Raw genomic sequence first — 24,083 nt, 5'->3', positions numbered from 1 at the left:
CACTGAGCCGGGGGTGGCGGGTGCCGTGGGCCGACAGGGTTTGGTCATTCTTTAAGGGGGGGCGCGTGCCGCGTCTGCGCCGCTTCGATTAAAAATGGAGTTAAAAGCGAGCGCCGCGGCAGCTCGGCGTTCTCGGTCTGCCTCGCGAGCGCGGAGCTGCTCGTCTCCGCCTCTACCGCACGCGGCTCGCGGGGCGGAACTGCCGCGGGGCCCGGCGCAGACCGACGGGCGCCGGGGCCGTGCGTGCGGATGAGGCGCGGGCGTGGGCTTTCCGCGCGGGAAGATGAGGCTGCGGCGATCGCCGAGCCCAGAGCGCCCCGAGGCCCCGCGGGACGCGCCGCCCGGCCCCGAGCTCCGCCCCGCCGCCCGGCCCCGCCCGCCGGAGCCGTGCCGGCCGTGGGCAGCGCTGGCGGCGGGCGGGGCGCAGGCAGGAGGCGGCAGGTGCGGGCCGGGCGCTGCGTGCCTCCCCTGCTCCCGCTCGGCGCCCGCGCGGCTCAGCATGAAGGTCCGCTTCGCTCCCGTTAACGTCCCCCTGAAGAGGAGGATCCAGACCGTCGCGGTGCTGCAGTGGATCTTCTCCTTCCTCCTGCTGGGTAACAGCCCCGTCTTCTTTCCTGTCCTTCCCGAAACGAGAAGGGCCGAACCGGGGTTTTCTCGCCCGCGGCCACCTGTGTGCGGGCTGGGCACCTCTGCGATGGGCGCTTCTCTTCTCTGACGGCTCCGCTTGGCTTTTCTTCTGCCGGGTCTCTTCCTTTCTATGGATTCTTTTAAGAATGGGTTCTTAAAATGCTAGGGATGGCATCCTCATTGAGCTGCCTGCCAGGTTTCTGACAGCTAACGCCAAGTTGGTAGGGAATGCCACCTAAAGACTTTACTGATGCTGCTGTCAAATAGCTTAATGTGCTGTAATTCAATGAACTTCTCATTTAAGTAGGTGATTAATAAAGATTGATGGCTTGAGTGAACTGCCAGCCAGTAACACAACCACTTCAGTAAAACTAATGAAGAATACATTTGCTTACTGACAATTTTACCTAGTGAACTTGTTCTTCCGATTGTTTTGTAGAGCGCTTTCCTAATAGGTAGGCTCTTATCACTGAAAATCTAATCGCAGCAAGCAAATCTGATGGGTAGTTATCTGCAATTTGATAAAATGAGTCACTTCATCAGGTAAGTTGATCTGTAATCCTCTGTGACCAGATCCCCAGCTCGTGTAGATTAGCAGGGCTCTGTGTGAGTACTCATGGGGCAGACCTGACCCAAAGTATGGTGCGACCGATTGCGTGTAATCCTGGAATGCTTCGCCATCATCTGTGCTTCAGGATTTGGATGGAGAAAGGGAATGTGTGAGCTTCTTGTACATCTTTGAAATATACTGTCATTCAGATGTAGGTGTGATGTGTTTCAGGCTGTTGTAGGGTTATTTGACTGTGCCCAAATCACTTATGTACATGAGGGAAGCATGGAGGATATGGAACATCTTTACAGACTTACCCTTAGCATTTGTCTAGTTTATTTTACTTCTAAATTATATGTGGTTGGACATATAATGTCCGTCTGTTTATGTCTGTGGCTACATTGCAAATAGTCTGTGCTTTTGAGTCTGTATTACTGAATTAAATTTTAGCATCTCTCATTATTCCAGTTTAAATAGAACAGTGGACACCAAGTAGCAGTGAGAGAAAACAATTTCTTGTCCCATCATATGTGGTGGCAGTGCTGCTACTTCCTTGAGGAATACAGAAAATCCTGTCATTTCGTGCTTAGTTGGAGTGAATGAGCAGCAGAAATCCCCTCTTGCTAGATTAAGTAGAATAAACAAGCAGCTGTCTTCTGCAGCTGGCACTACCTGGGAACAAGTGTGAAGGGAAGCTGGCAAGGAAGGGGTCTTATAGTTGTTTATGTTGAATATAATGAGTTAACTATTATATCATATCATAGAATGGCCTGGGTTGAGAAGGACCACCATGATCGTTTAGTTTCAACCCCCACTGTTATGTTCAGGGCTACCAACCACCAGACCGGGCTGCTCAGAGACACATCTAGCCTGGCCTTGAAACAGTTTATTAATGCTCAAAAAGAGGCTGAAGTGATGCTGATAATAATCTCCCTGCACTTTCACTTATTGTTCAAGCTTTCTGAAGTGACCCTGTCATCTTATAGGTGCACCATTTCAGTCACGTGTCAGTCAGAATGGGAGGGTTAAAAAATTTCACTAGGATCTAGAAAAAGGTCATTTGATTGAATCCTAAATAAGAACCAAAGCAATAGATTTGTTCTTAGCGTTCTGGATAGTGGTTGTGTTTAGCTGTCCTTTATCCTTTTTGCATTCACTGAGCTACCAGGTGTGGAAAGAGTTCTTAAATTCTTGAATTCAAAAGTGATGCTTTCTGGTCATGCAGAGAATACTCAGGCACGAGTGGAATACTGTGTGAATTGATCACAGGGAAGGTTGTGGGGCTGGTGCTTGAGTGGATATTATTGTGGGAGTTTTTTGGTTTGTTTTTTGTTTTTTTTTTTTAGTGTGGCTCCAACTAGTTTATACCAGGCAAGGCTTTCCTGTAAATTCAATCTTTCTCACATAAAAACCTTCAGGTAACATGAGATGGAAACTAATAGCTTCTATTATAGATATTATACGGTGAATAAATAGGGTGTTGGCTTTTTTTCCAACTGTTGTTCATTTAGGATGTGCTTATTCAGCCTAAGCTGAACAAAATGGCTCAGTAGAATGAAAAGACAAAGCTGGAGAACTTTAAAGATTAGTGCCTGGAAAGACAAAAGTTGAACCAGGTGAAGACATCATTTAAATCTGGGAAACAGGACATGAAAATGTGATTTGGTGCTGTAAGGGGAACTTGAGTCTGTTGTAACATTGAATCCGTGGTGTGGCTTGGATATAAGACTCTGGAAATACAGCACTGATTTCTGTCTTCCTCACTAGGACTCTTAAAGACTACCTACATGTTTTGTAAAAAGTGCTTTGTGATGGTCTTTGCTTCTGGCTCTCCAGGATTCCACTGTTGCATTGCTGCATGGTTTTCATATCATGGTTGAAAATGCCCCTTTGCTAAGACTAAAGGCTGTGGGCAGTTTGGGCTGAAGTACATGTGTGCAATAGTTACCTCACACTGTGAATCTTCAGTTTGCAATTGCTTATCACCACTTGTAGAAAGAGCTAATCAGTCAACAAAGGACAGGTAAGTTCTGCTTCTTTGCTTTGCTTACCGGCCTGGGCTAGGTCTGTACTGCAAGTGTATTCTTCTGCTTTAGAGCATAGGCAGAATAAACATGCCTCTGCCTCGAAAAAGCTGCATAGATGTACACAGCAGTTCATTAAACAAAAGGAACCTCCTTAAAATGCAGAGTGTAAGTTCCTCTACTTTCCTGTTCTGTAATGTAAGCTGCCAAAATTTGCCCTCAAACAGAAAAAAAACCCAAGTTTTTATTGTAACCCTGGTTATTCTGTTGGTTATCCATGACTCCAGAAGCAAAAATGAGCTCTGAAATAGTATGAGCTGTATCTAGGAGCTAGTCTAACAGTTTCCTGCTCTGTGCTACTTTCTCATGCACTCTAAGTGCAGCAGGCTGCAGTAGTTTAGGTCAAGTTCCATGAAAGAGAAAAGTGTTCTAAATGGGCTTGTTGCTTTTAAAAGAAAACTGTCACCTTGGAGTCTAGGAAACCAAAGCATCAAAGTCTGCTGTTGTCATATCCAGAAAAGTTTCAGGCTGAAGCTTAATGTCAAATCATTTATCTATTTTTGGGAAGGAAAAAAAAAAAAAAAAGATATGATTTTGGTGAATGTAGTTCTATGCCTGTAATTACTGTTCATTGGCCTGGCCAAGGGCTGGCAGTCTCAGGGCAGGTGTGACTCCAGGCTTATGCAGCGCATGGTTCTGCGTGCTGGTGGCTGCTTCTGGGCTGCCTGTGCTGTTTTCCAGCCAAATCCCAAGCAGAACATCACCTGCAGAAATGAGATATGCAAGCTTGCTAGTGCTGTTGGGCTGACTAGGGGCAAGAGCAGAGAGCTTGCATTGCTCCCATGTTGCATCCCATTCTCAAAATAAATTGTGACAGGCAATGAACACAAGGGGTGTTACTGGTGTGGGCTTCCACAGGGCTCCATGTTAGGGCCTATTCTATTTAATGTTTCCATCAACCGCTTGGATACAGGGCTTGAAGTTACAGTAAGTTTGCAGACGATGCTAACTGGAAGGAGCTGTTGACTCCCTTGAGGGTGGAGGGCCTTGCAGAAAGATCTTGACAAATCAGATGGCTGGGTAATTGCCAACAACATGAAATTTAGCAAGAGCAAGTGCTGGATTTTGCACCTGGGATTGTGCAGTCCTGGATGAGCAGTCCTGCAGAAAGGGATCTGGGGTTTCTGGTTGACAGCAAGTTGAATGTAGGCCAGCAGTGTACTGTGGCAGTCCAAAAAGCCAGCTGTACCCTGGGGTGCATCAGGCTGGGCGAGGGAAGGGGTTGTCCCACTCTGCTCTGCACTGTGTGGCCACACCATGGGCGCTGGGGGCAGGTTTGGGCATTGCATTATAAGGGCATAAAAGTATCAGAGAGCATCCAAAGAAGGGCTGCATAGATGGAGAAGTGTCTGAAGGGCAGGAGGTGTGAGGAGCAGCTGAGGGCCCTGGGTTTGATCATCCCTGAGCAGAGGAGCTGAGGGCAGCCCTCATGGCGGCTGCTGCTCCTCACAGGGAGCGGAGGGACAGCACTGAGCTCTGCTGTGTGACAGCAGCAGGGCCTGAGGGAACGGCATGGAGCTGTGTTGGGAGGGGCAGCTGGGGTCAGGGAGAGGTTCTGCAGCACAGGGCGGTGGGCACAGAGCAGATCCCATGGCAGTGGGTACAGCCCCGAGCTGCCAGAGTTCAAGGAGCGTTGGGACACCGCTTTCAGGCATTGGGTTTGGGTGGTCTGGAGTGGAGCCATGGAGTTGGACTTGAGGATCCTTTCCCAGTCAGGTTATTCTATGATTCTGTGATCTTTGTTTTTAAGCTTGGCAGTCTTTTTCTTAAGAATCTTAACTGAATGCATTCTGCTACAGTTAGCTGTATGTCTAATCTTCTCCCACTAAGAACTAGTGTGGATTTTCTGTTCCTCACATAATAACTGAGTCCCTAAAAGAGTTACAGAGGTGAGCTGTGTGCCACAATACTGCTTATCTGTGAATGAGCTTCAGCTCATATCAGTAGGAGATGGTAGATCCAAGTGTTTGTTTCAAGGCAAAATAATTCAGTTTTGTTATATTTGGTTCATGTGCTACTTTGTGACTGCAGTGTCATCTTCCTCTCTGATATGCATAAATCAAGTAACAGCAGTGAAGCAGAGAGATAAAATGTGTTCAATCCTTGGACAAGGTACCAGGATTTAGTTTTGAGCCGAGGCACACATGCTACCTCTTTTATGGTTTACTTTCTAGGCCCAGCAGTGGTGGGACTTGGCTTGCCTTTACTGGGGAGCTGGGAAGAGAGTGTTACATGTGCACTCCTGTGTTTATTTGCAAAATAATAATACTAAATAATACATAATAAAAACTAGAATATGCATGAAGCCACAAAATAATATGCCAAAAGAATCTGTGTATACTGATGTGCACCTTGTCTTCTAGCAATTGAACTTCTGTGCATGTGCAGGGTGAAACACCCTTAGCTGAATTTGGCCAGAGACGGTTTGAGTTCTGGTTCTGGCTTCCCCAAAATAATAAAAGTGATGAAACAGTTGCCACAGAGTGAGATATTGCGACTGGAATAACAAGTGACTTCAGCAGTGAGAAAGCAGGTGCGTGCTGTGGTGTGCTCATACAGAAAACAAAGTAACCTTTTCCCCAAACATTTCTTGATGTTCTGTTACCCTGTGTTACCCTATGTTGAACTGATTCATCGGCTGGCTGGCTAGCAAAACCACTATCTCATTCTTCTTCAAAGCTTTGCTCTTCTCTCTCTTTAACAGACAAGTTGTTCTGAAAGCTGTGAGCCTTCCTGGCTAGCTGGCTGATAGCGTGCTTGTTTTCATGCCCCTCTCTGTACTCATCTATCCCGGATGTGTATTGCTGACCCTCAGGCAGGGACTGATGTATGATCACAGAATAACAGGGTATTTGCTGATGCCTGACTGACTAGTATTTCTAGGAATGCTAGCTCTGTTACCTGCATCTTAGGGAGGGAATTTAGCCGTGTCTGTGCGTATATAAGAACAGAAAAATGGCTGTGCTGTGTCAGGCCAGTGGCCATCTAGTGTGGCAACCTATATGTGAGCTTAACTAACACTGATTGCCTAAGGAGGAATAAAGGTGTAGGAAGTTTGTAGACTTACATGTTCTTTGGCATGCTGTCTCAGGATTTGGTAATTAGTAACTCGGGGATTTACTGTATCCAGACCGCTCTGTCTAGCAGCTAATAGTGCCTAATGCTCTGTATCTCTAGTTTATCAGTATTTGCCAATGGAAGATACGCTTGCTTGAAAATAGAACCAAATTGCAGAATAAACAAGCTTTTAAACCAACCTTCCAAACCTTGGCATCTGAGGATTTGTATTTGTTATCAGGGTAATGTTGAAATACAACTCCCTGGGTAGGAATGCTCAAATACGCTGTGGCTGTGGCTCCGGACTGTGACCAATACACCAAGAAGGGTCAGTGATCTATTCAACAGTGCTGACCTCCTCATCATCTCTGTCCTGAAGATGGCTACAAAACCTAAGTGGATTTCAACTGCATTCCAGTGCAGCTAGTTTAAATTAGCTGCCACCTTCTTTTTGTTGCAGATATAAGTTTTGTTTGGGAGTCCATATCTGCCACACATAGAAAGTGGCAGCAAGTTCCCATGCTTTCTATCCCTTTCTTTTACTAGTTAAAGGTAACTTAGAAAGTGCTTCCAGAAGCTAAGTTGTTTTTTAGTTGTTTTTTTCTTTTCCCTAGCAAAAGCATCCAGTAAGCAGGGAGAAACTGTTTGCAATGACAGTATCAACTTATGAGTGTTATCTTGAGTGATAATAGAGAAGAAAAAAGTGTTTGTTAGAGACTAAAAGTTTGCTGTACTGTTCTCCTTCTGCATTCCACCCAGTGTTCTGTTCCTCACACATAGCTCAGAAGTGTTGCTGCTCTGAAGAGTAAGGGTAAGGAAAGGCCTGTTCTGTGGTAGGTATGTCAATGCAGTTGTTAAAGAAGATGCTATCTTTATTTTTCCTCTGGCCACAGAAGTAAGAAATGAAATTTTTTAGCTTGCTTTCTGTGCAGACTTGTGTTATCTATTGGTAGGCATGCATACTCCAAGCCCAGCAGATTATAAGTATTAAAAATCACATCTCTACTAGCATATTTATTCGCCATAATCCCAGTGGCATAGAGATGTCCCTGTTACTGCATCCACTGAGGGGTGAGGTTCAAATTGCCCAACTCTGACAGCCTCCTTAGCTTTGCTGCTAAGTGCTGCAGTTACAGCGGGACCCGTGGCAGAATTTGGGCTGTCTGAGCCTTCCTGCAGCCCAGAGAGCTTGATGTGAGTGGCCCTGTTTGGAAGGCAAGCTGATGGTACTGATTAGTGCAGTGCTCTGGAGAGCCTACACTGGCTGGACATGAGCTGTTGTTGTTCTGGGAGCAATGGGAGGCTTTTCTTCTTGTTGCTGATCTTAGATTTGGGGGCCCTCACAGCAGATACTACTCAAATGTTTTCAGCTCTTCAGTGATTGCAGATGGATTTGGAGCTTCCAGATGGGATCACCTGTGTTTACCAACCCAGTATGTTGGTTTCCTACTTCCTATCTCTATGCTATTTAACCGTTTTATGGATTTGGTGCTTGCTGCTGCAATCTCAGGGTGTATTTAATGAGTGAAACATCAGGTGTTCAAGCGTCATTGGGCAAGATGGCTGCTGGTACTACCAACTAACACTGTGTATAGATTTTTTCATCATGCAGCAGGATGGTATCCCCATGTTATAATTTGAAAAACGGAGGAAAAGAAACTTAAAGTCACTAGCCCAGGTTTGGCTGGCAAACCAGATGTTGGGAATCTTGTAGTATTGATTTGTCTTCTAATCCATGTTGTTCTCTTTTTGCTTCAAAACACCACTGAAATATTTTCAAAACTTTAGTTCAAATTAATTCAAACATTACTTACAGTGTATGCTGAAAGTACATTGGAGGGGGCAACAATACAGCAAGTGACAAATTCCATGTCATTTACCTTTTCCCTGGAATTTGTGAATTTAAATGTGCTCTCTGACTTTTCCGAAGGTGAAAATACAGGTTTTGTGTTTACAGGCTCATTGGTTTTGAGTCATCAGTGTTTAACTCATCTTGCCGTGAGTTAATGCACTGAAATAATAAGGAGGCATGGTAGAAGGAATTTGCTTTGCATGTTTCCTTGTGAATGCTATAATAAATGGGCTTTGTGCTATGAGATGCTGAGCTCTAGGAAGTGTAGGCAGGGTACTCAACTCCCTGTACTTTCTGCAGTAACCTTGGCTCCAGTTCTGTTCTGGCTAAAGCAAAGTAGTGAGCTTGCTGGTCTCCACTGTATGTCTGCATGGTATTAAATAGTGCTATCTAGTACTTCACACTGCTGATTTAATTAGCTTTCACAGCAAGGATGCTTTGCTTTGATCCAAGGCCCCTTTCAACTGTTTGGCTAGGTAACTGGTACTTAAAAACCACGTGATTCTGCACTGAGCCAAAAGTGCTTCTGAAAGGAAGGCTACAGAATATAAATACCAACTTCCTCATGAGAACTTGAAATTCATTAATTGATGGCAATTAAAGAACTTACTTAAATATAGCCTGTGACCCTTTGTATCCTGTCCAGGTTATCATTTATGGAAATTCCTATTATTTCACAATTTCTTCTTCAAAGAATAGATAAGGGCTTTTCCTCCAAATCCTTCTATTCCTTATTTTGAAGTGTTGCCAGTGTGGGGTTCCCAGTGAGTTCTCTCTCAGGAGAAGTGCAACTGATTGTCCTCCTTCACCCACATTCCTTGGCCCGTGGTAAAAATCTTCCCTACAACGTGCTGCTGTTTTCTGGAGGTTTTCCACGTTGACTTTGGAGGTCTGTGTGTCTCAGCTGTGGTATTTTTCTAGTTCTACTGAGGTTCCCTCTGTGTGAGGTTTAAGCAGAAGCAGTAGCCTTCTGTCCTGGTTCTACTGAAACAACTGTGGAGCATCCTTCACAAGGGATGTTTGATCCTGCTTCAGTTTTGGCTGGGAGTTGTTTTCTGTCCCTTCCTGTAAACAAATGCAGTTCCTTATTTTTCTGCTCATTCCCTGCCAGGAATATTCATCTCTTTCCTGCACAATCTAACCAGCAGCTTTGCCTGTTTTTGCATTCTGCAGTAGTACTCAGTTACCCCCTAACAACATATCCATTTCTACACTGAAGGCGCAGAGAGGTGTGAAAGGGGACAATAAGGAGTGAGTTGGGAGAAATTCAAGAAAAAATAAGTATTCAGGTTGGAGGAAATGCAGGACTGCCTACATGCCAAATTAGGCTCTGATTTCAACACCTCGAAACCTGCGCTTCCCTGATGTAGGGAATTTGCTGTTAGCTTTCAGCTCCCAGGTAAACTCTGCTAGGGAAAATCTTTAATGAAGCTCATCTTAACTGAAACAAGTGGTTTTTTTACAGTTGATTCGTTTGCTTATTTTACAGTTATAAGCGCTGCCAGTGTTTTCACTGTGTTATTCAAATTATTGGCTGCTGCCCTTCTGTGATGTTTTTATTCTGCTCTCTTTACCTAGCCCAGGGTGTTTCACTGGTGCAGCTTCTTTTGGGAAGCAACAGGGTATTGCCTTCATGAAAGACTGTCAGCTGTGAGATATACAACATGCTTCTTAAAAGGCTGCTTTCTAAGGCGCCACAGAATAATGCCTGTTTGATGCAGCTCTGCCTATTAAGTCTTCCAGCAAGAACAAGGTCCTGATTTTCTTGCTGTCATATGAACAGACAGCACCAAAGCCTGGGCAACCTGGAATTTAGCATCTGCTGAATTACTCTTATCCATGCAACTGATGCATTTTGCTTGCAAGAAGCCAGAGTAAGCAGCTGATGTAAGGTGTACTGCAGGCAGACAGCAGCACATGCTGCTGCCCTGGCTTTTGCTGGCTGCCCACATCTGTTTGCTTTGCTGCAAGAGCACAGAATTCTGCATGTCCTACAAAGGTAATATTTCCATAGGGAGTTTTCCTGAATTTCAGGTTTGAGCCCCACAATAACATCATCTGTTTAATCTTTTTTTCCCTTTTTTAAGTTTTTTGAATTGTGTATAAGGTATTTTGTGTGTATTTATGTTGTAGGATGCCACAGTTCTTATTTACCTGGGTCTGAAAGTAGCAGGGTGTAAAACTGCTACTGGGCCCCCATAGAAATGCTGAGTTTCTCTTTGCAGTGACATATTCAGAGGCTGAAATGGAACCTTTGCTGTTCTGGTTTTGTCTAGTGCTTCTCCTTGGTCAGCAGCAGGGCACCTTTCATAGGGAGAAATACCATCCACACTATATAGGTAGAGAAATGAAGAAGCAGAAAGAGAAAAGAATTGCCCAACACCATTTCCATTAATACGAGGTCTTGCTGCAGCCCTTTTCCATTTTGCACCTCTTCTGCCAACTTCTGGTTCACTGGAATATTGCATCTTTTTTTATTTTATTCACGCAGTATGAACAAGCTAACTTCAGTGTGTGTATATTCTGAGTAGCACCCACAATAACAGTGGGAATTCAAGGTCTACAAACAAACAGAAAAAAACCAACCAACCAGTCCTACAGTGATTAGTAATAGTGACGTGATTTTTGTTTTATTTTCCTTCATCTCCTGCAGGGCAGTTTTGCTGTGGATTATTCGTGCTCTTGATTCTGGGCAACTTCTGGTTCCTTGGTGTTCTGTACCTGCTGTGGCTGTACCTCGACTGGGGGACGCCATGCGCTGGGGGCAGGCGGTCTCAGTGGGTCAGGAACTGGACTATTTGGAATTACTTCAGGGAATACTTCCCCATTCAGGTGGGTAAAAGGTTTCTCACCAAATTGTAAATGTTTTAAAAGAGACAGCTTGAATGGCTGTTGGCAGGGTCTACTGTCAGTATGTCAATATGCAGTCTCCGTGCTTTTGTTGTTTTTCAGAACAGCTGTGATACAAGGATTAAAGTGTCTTCCACTGTCTCTCTTTTTCAGCTAATAAAAACTTCAGATTTGGATCCAAAGCACAACTATTTACTTGGCTTTCACCCTCATGGAGTGCTGGTAGCTGGAGCCTTTGGAAACTTTTGCACTGGTCCAAGTTTCAAAAATTTATTTCCCGGACTTACTCCATATCTTCATATTATGCCCATCTGGTTTGGCTGTCCCTTCTTCAGAGAATATGTAATGAGTGCTGGTAGGTAAAAGCAAACTGTCTTAGCTCTCGCTGCATTTTTGCACCTTCTGTTTCAGATGTACAATATGGTCCTGTACCTGTAAGCTGTAAGTAATTTCACTTCAGAATAATCAGAGCTGGTGCTTATCTGGAGCTGTTGTATGATGAACTGAATTCTGGTTGCAAAATAATTTTGAAATTTTTGGGAAATTTGTTAATTTTGCTAAGCTGTCTGATTATGTCATTATTTAAAATCGATCCTAGTGGAAGTCTGAGCAGATGGCAATGCAGCTGATACATTGCAAAAAAAATAAGAGCATTACAGCAGGAACAGGTTCAAAGCAATTGCTCTTCTAAGAGAACTGTTGGGTGTTAATGCTAGTTATTAAATCTGAAATCTTAAGGTCAAATACTATATCTCTACCTTTTAAAACATTATCATAGCTAGAACAAATAAACAGTTATAGGTCAAGTAATTGCTGATCATGAGAGTGTCACTGCAAAACTGATTTTTGTTTTCTAGATGTGGCAAGAAGGTAGGAAGGGGAGCTGGAGCTAATGCAGCCAGGGACTGAATGTGCATGTCATCTGTCTGTCGCCTGCCTGCCAGGCAACGGGAAAGGAGCCTCCAGCAGCCCACGCTCTCTCTGTAGCCTTTGGTCAGAGGTGTTTTGAGAGCTTCGCTTTCCCTTCCCCACCCTGCTGTTCCAAACCTCAGAACCTGCCCTAGCTCAGCCCTCCCACCCTTGCTGAACTCTGGCACTTGTTTGGTGGCTTTTGAGCAATCACTGTTCCTTTGCCTTATCCTAAATGTGTTGTGAGAATGAATGATTTAGTAAGTGGTTCTCAAAGTGGGGAATTGAATTAAAGAAGCTTTTTTGAACTTCTGGTTTAGACTTTAGCCTGAGACTGTGCTTCTTGCACAGAAACAACCTTGACACCAAGGAAACTTTGCTGGTTGGGAAGCTGGAGTTTGTATGACTAAAAGGTTCCTACAGAGCTCCTAATAGATTCACTGGGGGGTTTCATGACTGTAGGACTCTGGTTTTTTCTTTTGCCACTCATATCACTGAGCCATTTTTGTTTAATGAAAAAAAAAATTGCTGGTCTCTCCTCTAACTGAGAGACAGCGGTGCTAAGCAGCATTTATTTACAAGAGGAGGACAGCATATGAAGGTATAATGTAATTCAGTCATTGTGCAATGATGCTTGAAAAACATTGAGGATAATCTCTCACCTGTAAAGCTTAAAGTCCTACTCAGTACAAACAGATTTAGTCAAAAGTCAATTGCCTACTTCTGACTAAGGTCCCACACTTCAAATCTGTGTGATTTTAACAGAGATATAAACTGTAAAGACAGACAGGTTTTTTTTCACTGTTCTGTATCGCATTTGTCATAAGGGAGTCATACTGGTCATTAGTAGTGCAATAATAAGAGACAAAAATAGCATGCAATAGAGATTGGTAAATAGAAAAAGGTGTAATGAAATCAGGACTACAGTTCTGTCACTGAGCAGTGTTTCCCCCCAGTGGTTTAATAGAGGAGCTATTTCACTTAAATTCATTGAACTGCAGCATTTGAGAAAGTACAGTGCAGTGGGCAAGAGGAGGTTTGGGAGATAGAACTAGCTCTTAGACCTGACTGTAACATAGGTACTGATTTCAGACAAGCTATTCATTTGCTCCATATGGGAAACATGTCTAGGATGTTCAGACTGATTCTGGAATTGCAAATCTACATCCACTTCAGCTTACCACTGGATGCTTCGCCATGCAAAAAAAATATAGATATATTTTAGAGGATTTTTTTCAGGCTTGCAAACTTGTCAGACTGATAGTGATGAAAGATGACAAATTTAAACTTTGCCTAGCCTGAAAGTCAGTTTACGTGTTGTTGCCATCTTGACCTACAGAAATAAATATTTACCTGCTGGATGAGAAATATCTTGAGTAAAAACATGCTACATTATGGTCAGCATCTTAGCTGCTTCTTCTCTGGTCTGTAGCTGATAAACCAAAGGGGACCCTTCAGTATAATACAGGTTATCAGTCAAATTATGAAACACTTACAAAATCTTCATGTTACTAAAAGCCATACTTGTAACATACTATTTTCTTTCCCAGCCTTTTTCTCTCTGAGCTGAACTGCTGTGTGGTGGGAGCAGTGCCCTGCCTTCACTTCAAAAGGGAGAGGAGTTTGTCCAAGGGAAAGACATTGCTTCCTCTTTGAGAAAATGCATGTTGATTGGTGAAAGAGCATCTCCTTAATGACTTGCAGGGCTCAGGCCAGCTGCCTTTTTCAGAGTAGCAGTGACTGTAAAGTTGTATGTGGCAAATAGCTTTTTTTACAGAGTGCTCTTAATTTGCTCCAGTAGCAAGCTATTTCTCTTGGTAGCCAACTCTGAAAGTTAGATCACAATTGTTGTTTTTTGTTCTGAGATTTCATAATTCGTGTTATGTCTCAGTGGGAGATAGAAAGAAGAAGCCTTCACTCAGCATTCAAAAGAGCAGGCTTTGATGGAAGCCCTGTAAAAACAGCACAGAAAACAACCAGACCAAAACAAACAAAACAACAAACCCAAAACAGCACCTCAAAAACAAATCAAACACCAACCAACCAAAAAACACAAAGTGGAAAAAAAAAAAGCAAGCATAGATTTTATCTAGAACTGTTTATTTTAGAAACTGAGTATTTAAATTCAACACAATGTGACTAAACATGGCTTCTGGGTGAGTGGTACCACTATGAGCCTTTTCAGTAAGAATTTATGGTACAAAGGAACTCCAGAGGGGTTGGATATTTCTGTTAGAAAGGGGATATCTCAGTGTACCAAGTTCAGAGCAAGGTCTGAGTCAATGCTACGGGCTCATGTGTCAGTGCGCCTCTGAGTAGAAGTATCAGTATGGCAGCAGCACCAGGAAAGTACTGCTACTCTAGCAAGAAGGGATTAGCCTCAATAAATTTGAGTGGCAGGTCCTGGTTACTAGGGAATAAGCTGATGTAGTCATCATAAGCTGAAACAGCTGAGCCTTTCCTGCTTCTTCTAACGCTGCTGTGCCACTGCCTTCAGTGAAGCTGCTGCTAAGAGCTCTGAAGAGAAGGGAATCAGCTTGGCACCACAGATCTGTGTTTAAGTTAACAAGTTCACCAATCATTCTGTTAAGCACTCTGTGCTTTGTGGCTTTATCTGCTGCAATTCAGCTGACTTGGAATGTGAGTTGTGTTGAGCAGGCAGAAGGGCATACTCTTCCCTGAAGATCTCAGATTTCTGTGGCAGGCAAATCATGTAAGTCCTAAGTGTGAAATTAAAGGACTTAGGTCTAGGGCCAAATCTTTTGTAGAGTGAGGAGGTTGAACCCAAACCTTTAAACTCTTGTCACGTGCTGTAAATGCTGAGAAACATCATTTAGACACTATTTAAAAACTTCATGAATTCCACAGAACTTGCACATGAAGCTATAGTGAATCACTCTCAAAATGTTTGCTCCTGAAGGAATGGTTTCTGCCTCCAAGGAGAGCGTCTCATACGTGCTGAATAACGCGGGAGGCGGCCATGCGTCCATCATTGTGATTGGAGGAGCAGAGGAATCTCTGAATGCACATCCTGGGAGTTTGACTTTGAACATTCTCAAGAGAAAGGGCTTCATTAAAATGGCCTTGAAACATGGGTATGTATCCACCAAGTGCACTTTGAATGCAGAGTCTTAAATACATACTATGTACAGTAAGCCCGCAATTAGAATTTGAAAGAACTGTTTATGTACATGCAGATATCTGACATAAGAGCCAGTCTGTGCACCTCCATCCAATCTGTGAGTGTTGAAAAATCCCTTTTGCCTTTCATAATTGGTGAGCAGTAGGTGGACTTATTAGCATATCTTGGTGATCTGTTTCAGTTGCTTTATATTGCAGTAGCAAAAATTAAGAATTGTGAAACAGTGTTAGTAAACCTCAGATTTTATTGCTGACTGCAGCCATTCTGTTTTCTCTTCTGTATATTGAAGTTATATTACAACAGAGTTTTCTTATCGTTTGAAGCCAATAAGTAAATAAGAGCGCTAGGCCCTGTTTCATTAAATCACTGTAAAGCATAGTCCAGGAAGATTTCTTTTCACCTCCATTCTGAATAATTTCTTTGAAGGATTGTTGTTTAGAAAAGTAAGTTTCCGGGAATATTTGAAGTGAATCTCAAGAGAAGCTAGCTTGTTTTTTACTATCAAACATCCATGAATGTATGACTGAACAGAGCTGGTGTTAATACCTTTAGCATGTTGTACACAGTACAGGTTGTATTAATGCTGGACAGGTGCAGAATCTTGTGTACTAGGAAAAGTGGAGCTTTTTGTTCTGCTAAGCTGTCAGACACTCAGAGTTATATATGACATGCAAAGCAATGAGAAACCAATATTAATCCTCAACAGATCTGTAGCGCTCTTCTTAAGCCATTAACTAAAAGAAAGGTGGGCTCTGAGAGAGCATCTGTTTTCACATAGGATGCTGAGGTCATTTTTTTTTGTTTTGTTTTGTTTTTTTCCTAGAAATATTCTGACACAGAATAGTTACAAGAGTTTTTTATGTATAAATGTCACTAGAATTCTCATAAAGGATCTGTTCTCTGGTAAGGTAATTTAATGTAATTTGTACCCAGATACAACACTTTGTGTGTAAATTGGGATTAGGAGTGAGGACTTGTTTAGGCACTAATCCCTGCTCAACCACTGATAATTCCAATGGGGTCCAGAACACCATCAGTAGTTTTTACTTTTTACCACAAATTTTAGAAGAATATTTAAGTGCTTTTTTGAGCATGTCCAGATACATCTGATCTGTCAGTTCACAGAGGCTGGTATTTATCTCTCATCTAAGCTGATTTGGATTGAGAAACTAGATACTCCTGTGCCTTTCATGCTTGTGATTTCAAGAGCATCCTCACATGTGATGACAAGGTCAGGGCACTTACAAAACACAGCAAGGGCCACTTTTTGCCTTATGAAGTTTGGTGTTTCACATAATTGTTATCCTCTTTAAGGAAGAGGATTAGTGTCTAGAGCATTCTGAGAGGGCAATAACGCTCTGTCTCTGCCTGAATGGCTTTCCCACACCTCACACATGATCATCCTAACTGCTGGGCTACAAGTTAGTCAAAGTCTGAGCATGTTCAAGGGAAGCAGCTGCTAGGAGAAGTGTGGGAATCCTGATACAACTTCTGTGCGGATGGACTCTGTGATGACAGGATGTTGAGCTTTTGAAGTCTTGAGATCTTGTGCCAAAGGCTCTGCATCCGGTAGTTACTTATCCTTTTGTAACATATCCATATAGATACCATCCAAAACATATCCATATGTTACATATCCCTTGTAACATTTGTTTCTAACAGTTACTAAAATCTGAAATGAGCTTCCAACTCAAGTGGAAGTGAAAAGGCAAGGGAGGGGTGCAGCATCATACAGGATGAGGAAGGGTGATGCAGGGCCCAGGAGTTTTGTGCTCCCTGGCCTGGCTCTTGTGCTGCTGGTATAGAGAAGCACTGGTTCCTCAGCTGGGAACTTGTCAAACGTGCTCTGGGTATGTAAGATGAAGTTGTCTATGCTGCTGGAAATGACATTGTGGTCCGAAGTAATACAGGTATCTGATATGAAGTGAAGAAATCCTAAAAATGTGAAACAAATGATGAATCAGTCAACTCAACTTATCCTTAGTTTCACAATCAGAAATTACTTATTTCTCTGTCACAGCCTCCTACATAGTGTCTTGCAACAGCCTTCACCATGCAGATTAGAACAAATCTCAGTCTTAGGTTGCTATTGCTCCACAAGATTTTCCTGTTTGTCTCAGTGCTGTAGTAAAAAAATGGAGTATTTACATGGAAAGCCTGGTACGTACTGTGCTAATACTTGCTTTACAAGCAGCTGGATGATGCACTGCATTGGAGAAACTAACCTTTGAGCAGACACCAGTTGGAATAGGGAGTGAGAGTTACAGTATTTGGGAACTCTCAGGCTTCAGAAGCTCCCAAAGCAGTGTTTTGTCCACACAGGAAGTTTTGGTTGTCCACAGTTCTTTACAGCCAGCTCTGCCCTCAGTACCACTGAGGACTTTGGGAGTTCAGAGCTCTGTGGGAAATCACTGTGGCAGTATTATAGCAATGCTGCTATTTTACTGTGTTTTCAACAGACAGTGCAAGCTGAGTGGAATGGGTGAAATTAAGACTTAGGTAAAGCAAATAAAACATCCTTCAGAGATTGCATAGGATCACCCTGGTCATTTTTTAAAAGCTTAAGCTCACCCTGGTCATTTTTTAAAAGCTTAAGCTGTGTAGAATGCGATTTCATCGAACTAAGCTCTAATCTTGCTTATGCTGCTGTTGAGACTGAAAGTATGGCGGTACCTTTGCCTCTTGGAGGCAAGTGCCCAGGGCAGTTAATGCAGGAACTGCTCAGTGCCTTTCCTTCCAACGCAGTTCATGAACTGAATGAAAATTCATTCAGCTGTGAAGGAGCCAGAGTGAGTTAGTAGAATTTCTGTGGGTATGATCTGACCCCTGATAAAATCATAGCTGAAGAATGGCCTTCCAAGAAGTCTGGGAGTTGGACAGTGAGGGAGTTTGGCATCAGACTTTTGTTTGTACGGATGTCTGTTTTTTGTCATGTTTTCTATGCTGAACTCAAGTGCATGCATTATTCCAGCCAGCAGCCAGAGGGGCTCAGATCTGCTTCTGGCATCACCCAGCTGGGAGCACCGTGAGGTTAGCAGTGGGGCTTCTTCGCCTGCCAAAGATGAAAACACACTGGAACAAGAGTGGACTTTCTGGAGTAGCGGTGGATAAGATCATAATTACAGTACATACAATTATCCATTTTTATTACTGTGATTAATCAAAGGTTATAATGGGTAGCAAACAGCTAAATACTGCCCAAATGCTCAATGCTACTTGTATGTGAATGACTTCTTTTTTGGAAACAAAACCTGTACGCAGCCAAAAAGCAGCTGTGTATCAGAAGAGCTGAATGCTGCTACTGAGGAGTTCTGGAGCTGCAGAAGTTCTGTGCTGATTATTGGGAAAGTTTCCATGCTGCTGGTGTGAAGCACAGTGCGAGTGCAGGCTGGTGTGGGTTACTCACTGTTCTTTGCTTTACAGAGCTCATTTGGTCCCAGTGTTTTCCTTTGGTGAAAACGAGCTCTACAAGCAAGTTGCAAACCCCAGAGGTTCACTGCTCAGAACTGTACAGGAGAGGTTGCAAAAGATAATGGGCTTTGCTCTGCCGCTGTTTCATGCCCGAGGAATATTTCAGTACAGTTTTGGCTTAATACCTTTCAGGCAACCGATTCATACTGTTGGTGAGTTCCTTCTGCCTTTTCTAACGCGTTTGCAATTGTTTAAAAATGCAAAAGTGTTCTATTGATATCTGTGTGAATGGATAAATCTAACTGAAGCATCTGGTTACTGTGCACCTAAGACAAGCATGTGAGATTTAAAATATACCTCTCCGTATATTTTTCAAAGGGGGAAATCCTTTCTCCCCCTTTCTGTCCCAGGCCAAAAGTCATTCTTTATTCACAGTTGTTCCCAGGCTTGTTGTCTCAGCAGTCCTCAAGGAAACAGAGGGGGTTGTCCAGCCCATACCAGAACTGCTGTGTGTTCTGGATGCTGATGTTACTTTGTAAGAGGCTCAGCACCTTCAGTTTTTACCTGCAGAGAAGCAGTGCAGGCACTGCAGTGTGGCAGTGCTGTTGGAAGGAGCTGGGTGGTTCCAATGTGGTGCTTGCTGGGGAGAGAAGGGAGAGCACGCCTTCAGCAGGCTGCTGCTTGGTTGGCCCTGCAGCTCACCGGGGTGTTTCCTTCCTCCCCCACTCCCTGGTTTAGTTGTTTTCTTCCTGCCATGGGAAGATCCATTCACATTTAATTAAGAACATGCATGCCATGTTGACAGGCACTTTGGAAGAGAACTTTTTTCCCCAAAGCTTCCATCCTTATCATCTTCTCTCACTGGAATGTAGGACTGAATGTCTTTTTTAAATGGTAGAAAAAAAGAAAGGTTATGCTAGGGGTTGTGCAAAGCAAGAGTTGGTTTCTTACATACTATGGATAAATCTTTTTCAGCTCGATTCTGAACTAATCAATTGTGTTTCTACAGAAAACTAAACAGAGCTTGTTTGGCATTTCCATAAGGGCCGTCTAAGAAGGCCTTCCCTTAGTGGAAGGAGGACTTGATTTTAGTATGAATCAGATCCATACATTTAAGAAGTAGCTCTTTCTATGTTTAATCAGTGCATCTAATAAAATAATTTGGAAAATATTTAATTTTTAAAGCCCACAGTGTGCATAAGCAGGCTGAAAATGTCACTTGATTTAAAGCCATGAAGTTTTCAAAGCACTGGAATGAAAATTATGCATTTTCTGCAGTTCTTCATTGGGCAGTATTTCTACCTGTTCTGAATTTTACAACGTTTTTTTAGTTAAAAGCAAATCTTCATTATTGTAATAGCTCCTGCCAGGGCAGAGGTGGCCTGTGGCTGAAGCACCATAATGCTACAGATCAGCAAGACCAGAGTCTTGCAGCAGATCCTGTGTCATCTCCTAAAGCCTTTGCTTTTGCTGTTTCTGTTTTAAAGCTGCATTCTGGGCAGCTCACGCTATGGCTCCACGCAGGCTTGGAAGTGTCAGCTCACCTCCTGACAGCTGCAGGGCTGCACTGAGCTTCACCCCACTGGTAGCCATGTAGAGAACACCAGCAGGTAGCAGTGAGCCTCTTCCTCCTGGAGCTGGCTCAGACACTGTGCTTCCCGTCCTGTGTTTGATGGATAGTGATTTCCCTTGCTCAAGGTATTGCTGAGCCCAGGGCTGGCTTCTCACCCCTGGCCATCTTAAATCTGAGCAATTGGCAGCCAAAGCTGCAGGAGGAGCACACAGAGTCAGATCCTCTGAGGCTCTGGCTGCACTTCCCTGTCGTCAACACAATCCAATTTGAATCAGCAATATGTGTTGAAAGGGATTTTCAGGTGCATTTCTGAAAACTGCTGGGGGTGCTCTTATCTCTCTGTTTTTCTAGCAGAGAGTTGATTAGATCCTCTGTAATCTTTATCAGGTCTATTATGCTCTATTCCTCTATTCATTTCCAATGAAAGAAGAGCAGCCTTCAAAAACTGTAGTGATTGAACAACACAACACTGAGATCATGGGAAGCTTCTGTTAGCTAACTGCGTTTAAACTGCAGTATTTTGTGGAGGAGACAGCCCTCTGGGATTACTTCATGCTCCTTCCAGATCTTGCCCCAGCTGAAAAAACACAGTAGCAGGTTTCATGCAGTGCCTCACATGTGGAGGGTGTTCAGTCTGGAATGATACCTGTGGGCAGCGTGTGGCTCACAGCCACCTCACAGGCTCTGGGGTTTGTAAGTGCTGCCACTCACTGGGCTGAGGTAACCAATGAGATTTCTGGCACAGGTGCAGTGATACCCATTTCGTGTAGATTGGAGGATGTCTGTCTTTCCTTCAGCCTTGTCTTTCCTTCACTCCTGTTTCCCTTCAGCGTTGTGTGTTTGTGCGATGGAACTCATTGCTGAGGCACGCCCCTCACGTTGGATACCTGTAGTATTCAGAACAGAAGACAGTGGGAAGGTAGACATTTTTCAGTGCTGTTTTAAGCTGTCTCTGTGGAGCACTGCCCCAGTGGCAAGGCGGTGTGCAGCCCCTGGGGATGTACGTTAGGCATCAGCTGCTCCGAGTTGGAGCTGAGCTTCTCATTTGCTCCTCTCATGCCAAACTGAAACGATGCAGAGTTTTAATTCTTTTTATCTGACTTTGAGCAACACTGGGGAGAAAAAGAGCCAGGGATTAGGTTTGTGAGAGGCAGGATGAGGCCCAAGAGCAAGACAACTGTGTTGTGGCTCTGCTGTGAGCTGGGGCAGTCATTATTACAGGAGGGAGAGTGGTTTCTCTTGAAAAGAGATGTCAATGAAGCTAATCCTGCTCTTGTGTTTGTTTTACAGTGGGAAGCCCCATCGTTGTAAAAAGGAACCCAAATCCCACCAATGAAGAGGTTGAACAGCTACATGCACTGTATCTGCAGGAACTCAGAAAATTATTTGAAGAACACAAAAGAAAATACGGAATCCCTGAGCACAAAACTCTTATCTTTGAGTAGTAAATTACAATTTATAATTCCAAATCTCATGGAAAAAAAAAATATATATATATATGCTGAAAGAGGTTTTTCTTGCAATCTGTATTTTGCAATCTGTAATTAGCCTTGTGTAAGGAACAATTTTAAGAAGGGATTAAATAGTTTATTGATCTTTATCTTATGGAAAAAAACACAACCAACCATCCTTAGGGTGTGAGCCTTGAAGCAAGTGCTGTTTCAAGTTGCCATTTGGGGTTCATCGGTACTAAAAATGCCAGTGAGAGACTCAACACTGATGTTCTTACTGCCAAGAACTTTACCATAGCTTGAGCAGAGGACGTTGTCCCAGCATGACATCAAGAGCAGGAAAAAGTGAATAGCCCTGAGGTCTGTCGTTGGAAGCTGGGAGTCCTACCAACACTCAAATATGAAAGCAAGTTTTCCTCTGAACATCGAGAGTCTGCTGCTCTTCCATGGAAGAATTTGTATGTTTTCAGTAGATGGCTACTACAAGCCATTTATGTGTGAATTCATGAATAATTAAGAGTTTTCTGCCTTGAATAGGACAGTCAGCAAAAGCAGTTTGTCCGACTGATGGAGCAGGCCAAACTCTGCTGGAAGGAAGGACAGAGTGTTGAGTTATTGTGTGTATATGCTGGTGGTGGGAAGCACTGAATAAGGTGGCCTTTTTAGGCAAGCTGTACTTTGGATCATCGGTTTGTGAGATGAAGCAGCTTTGTTCACTAGTTCTGATCTCACAGGAGATGGCAGGACAGGAGAAGTATGCAATGAAAGTAGTGTGGGAATCGTGTGAATTTCACGTCTTGTGCAAATCAGAAGCTGTATGCCAAGCACTGCCACGGAAGGAAGGAAAAGTGGCATTTGTTCAAGTCTAGTTCTGACACTTCACCAAGAAAATAGTACTTGATTTATGCCTCTTTCTTCCCCACTGACAGATGTGGGGAGGTATGTGGGGAGCTGTTTCTGTGTGACAGAGCTGTAATTGCCCCAGGGCAGTGGGAGCACGGCTCTGAGGTGCAGTGGGTTGAGAGGATGCTTTGTGTACAAACAGCTGCCTAGATTTGAGGGGTTTCTCTGAAATGTGGATGTGCACTGAAGAGGGAAAAAAAATCTTAGCCAAACTCCTTTTCAGTTAAAGTGCCTGGGTCACTGAGATGATGATGTGTGAAAAGAATTACAGTATTTTATTAAACTTTTTAATGAAATTCTTCTATTTGTAAATGCTTTCCATCTGTGTGTGGACTTAGCGGACCTGCTTTTATTGACAAACGTTTGGTTTGCCCTGGGCAGCTTTGGTGCCTGAGCTTTGTGTGGGTTAGGTGCTTTGACAGGACACACACGGGCACGTTGGGCTGCATGGGCTGTCTGCAGCCAGGGAAGCCCAGCACAGGGTGCAGGTAGCAGTGCTGGCTGCCCGGGAGATGCTGAGCACATTGGAGTCTCCTCAGGAGAAATGCAGTGGGGATTTTGGGGAGAGTTAAAGCCTTGGAAAGAAGAGATCTTAGCAAAAAGGTCTTTAGGGAAAAGGGTGAAATACTTTGACTCCTGAGGAGTGGGTTCTTAATGAACCAAAGCTGTGCAGACAATTGCTAGATGAAGCAGATTTCTGTTGGGCTAACATGGTGTGGAAGGCCTCCAGCAGACTGGTGTCCTTAGGAGAGCTGTGCCTTCTGGTGTGCCCGTCACTCAGAGGTAACCAGCGCTCAGCCAGCAAATCCTGCTAGGATTGTGGATGCCCTTCTGGGAGCCAGGATGAGAGCTGCAAGCTGTGCTGCCTGAAGAAGCTCCCTCTTTCCTGGCAGGCTGCTGTTGTGTCCACAGCCCATCTCTATGTACTCAGCTTTCTTGGTGCCACGTGCTCTTGCATGCGTCTACACAACCCTTTTGCTGCCTGATGATCACTGTGGTGTAGGCATGTAACTTCCTCCTGCTCGGTCCATCTCTCCCCAGGTTAAGATCTCTGAATGACTGTGCATACAAAACTATGGGTGTGGACTTATCATCCCACAGAAATGGAGTTTACAAGCACAGCTTGACAAGATGAAGCACTATGAGTGTGAATGTTTAACATGAGCTTAAGCTCAGGACTGTTTCAGCTCTTGGAAGGGCATGTGTCTAGGGAAATCAAACATGGCAGCTTTGAGAGCCGGGAAGAAGCCTCTAGCATCCTGAAGGCTGTAGCAAGCAATGAGCACTGCACAGTCGCTGACCTACTTTTGCATACCAGCTAAGTGAAATTTCCTTCAGATTTGTTTTTTTGCTGCCTGCCCTGATGAGGAGTGCTGACGTAGTCGTGCAGGAAGAATTTGGAGTCTGTGTCAGACTGTTCTCTCATAGATCATCTGCTCTAATAAGACATTTCCTCTCATTTTCAGCCTGCTCTTCTCCTAGTACCTAATGATACAGAAGCTCTGGATGAAAATTTGAAAGCATAAGCACTGGGTTGAGGATGGGAAATGTTTAGATTGTTATTGATCAAATTAGCCCCAAATCATAAGGAATAGTCAGAGGTGACGAGCACTCAGCCAGTGAATTTCTGCTAGGGAATATGAAGACCCAGGTTTTGGGGCAATATCTGGTCTA

General features: G+C 43.7%; 1 protein-coding gene across 1 annotated transcript; it reads left to right on the top strand.

The window, feature by feature from the left end:
• Positions 1-453: 453 nt before the first annotated feature.
• MOGAT1 (monoacylglycerol O-acyltransferase 1) lies at positions 454-22,705 on the top strand. The gene is made up of 6 exons (XM_042878312.1): positions 454-593; positions 10,824-11,002; positions 11,174-11,375; positions 14,850-15,024; positions 18,495-18,694; positions 21,346-22,705. Exons 1-6 carry the CDS (start codon positions 500-502, stop codon positions 21,498-21,500), a joined length of 1,005 nt encoding a protein of 334 aa, XP_042734246.1. The 5' UTR covers positions 454-499; the 3' UTR covers positions 21,501-22,705.
• Positions 22,706-24,083: the final 1,378 nt, after the last annotated feature.

Source organism: Lagopus leucura, unplaced genomic scaffold, assembly GCF_019238085.1.
Source record: "Lagopus leucura isolate 7727_CA_CO unplaced genomic scaffold, USGS_WTPT01 Super-Scaffold_100021, whole genome shotgun sequence".
Lineage (NCBI taxonomy): Eukaryota > Metazoa > Chordata > Aves > Galliformes > Phasianidae > Lagopus > Lagopus leucura.
The sequence above is the reverse complement of the archived record's forward strand: the minus strand, read 5'-3'. Positions and strand labels throughout refer to the sequence as shown.

Coding starts and splice junctions, on each gene's coding strand:
- MOGAT1 (XM_042878312.1), top strand. CDS start 500: ATGAAGGTCCGCTTCGCTCCCGTTAACGTCCCCCTGAAGAGGAGGATC. Junction 11,003..11,173: donor GGGAATACTTCCCCATTCAG/GTGGGTAAAAGG, acceptor TCTCTTTTTCAG/CTAATAAAAACTTCAGATTT. Junction 18,695..21,345: donor GCAACCGATTCATACTGTTG/GTGAGTTCCTTC, acceptor TTTGTTTTACAG/TGGGAAGCCCCATCGTTGTA.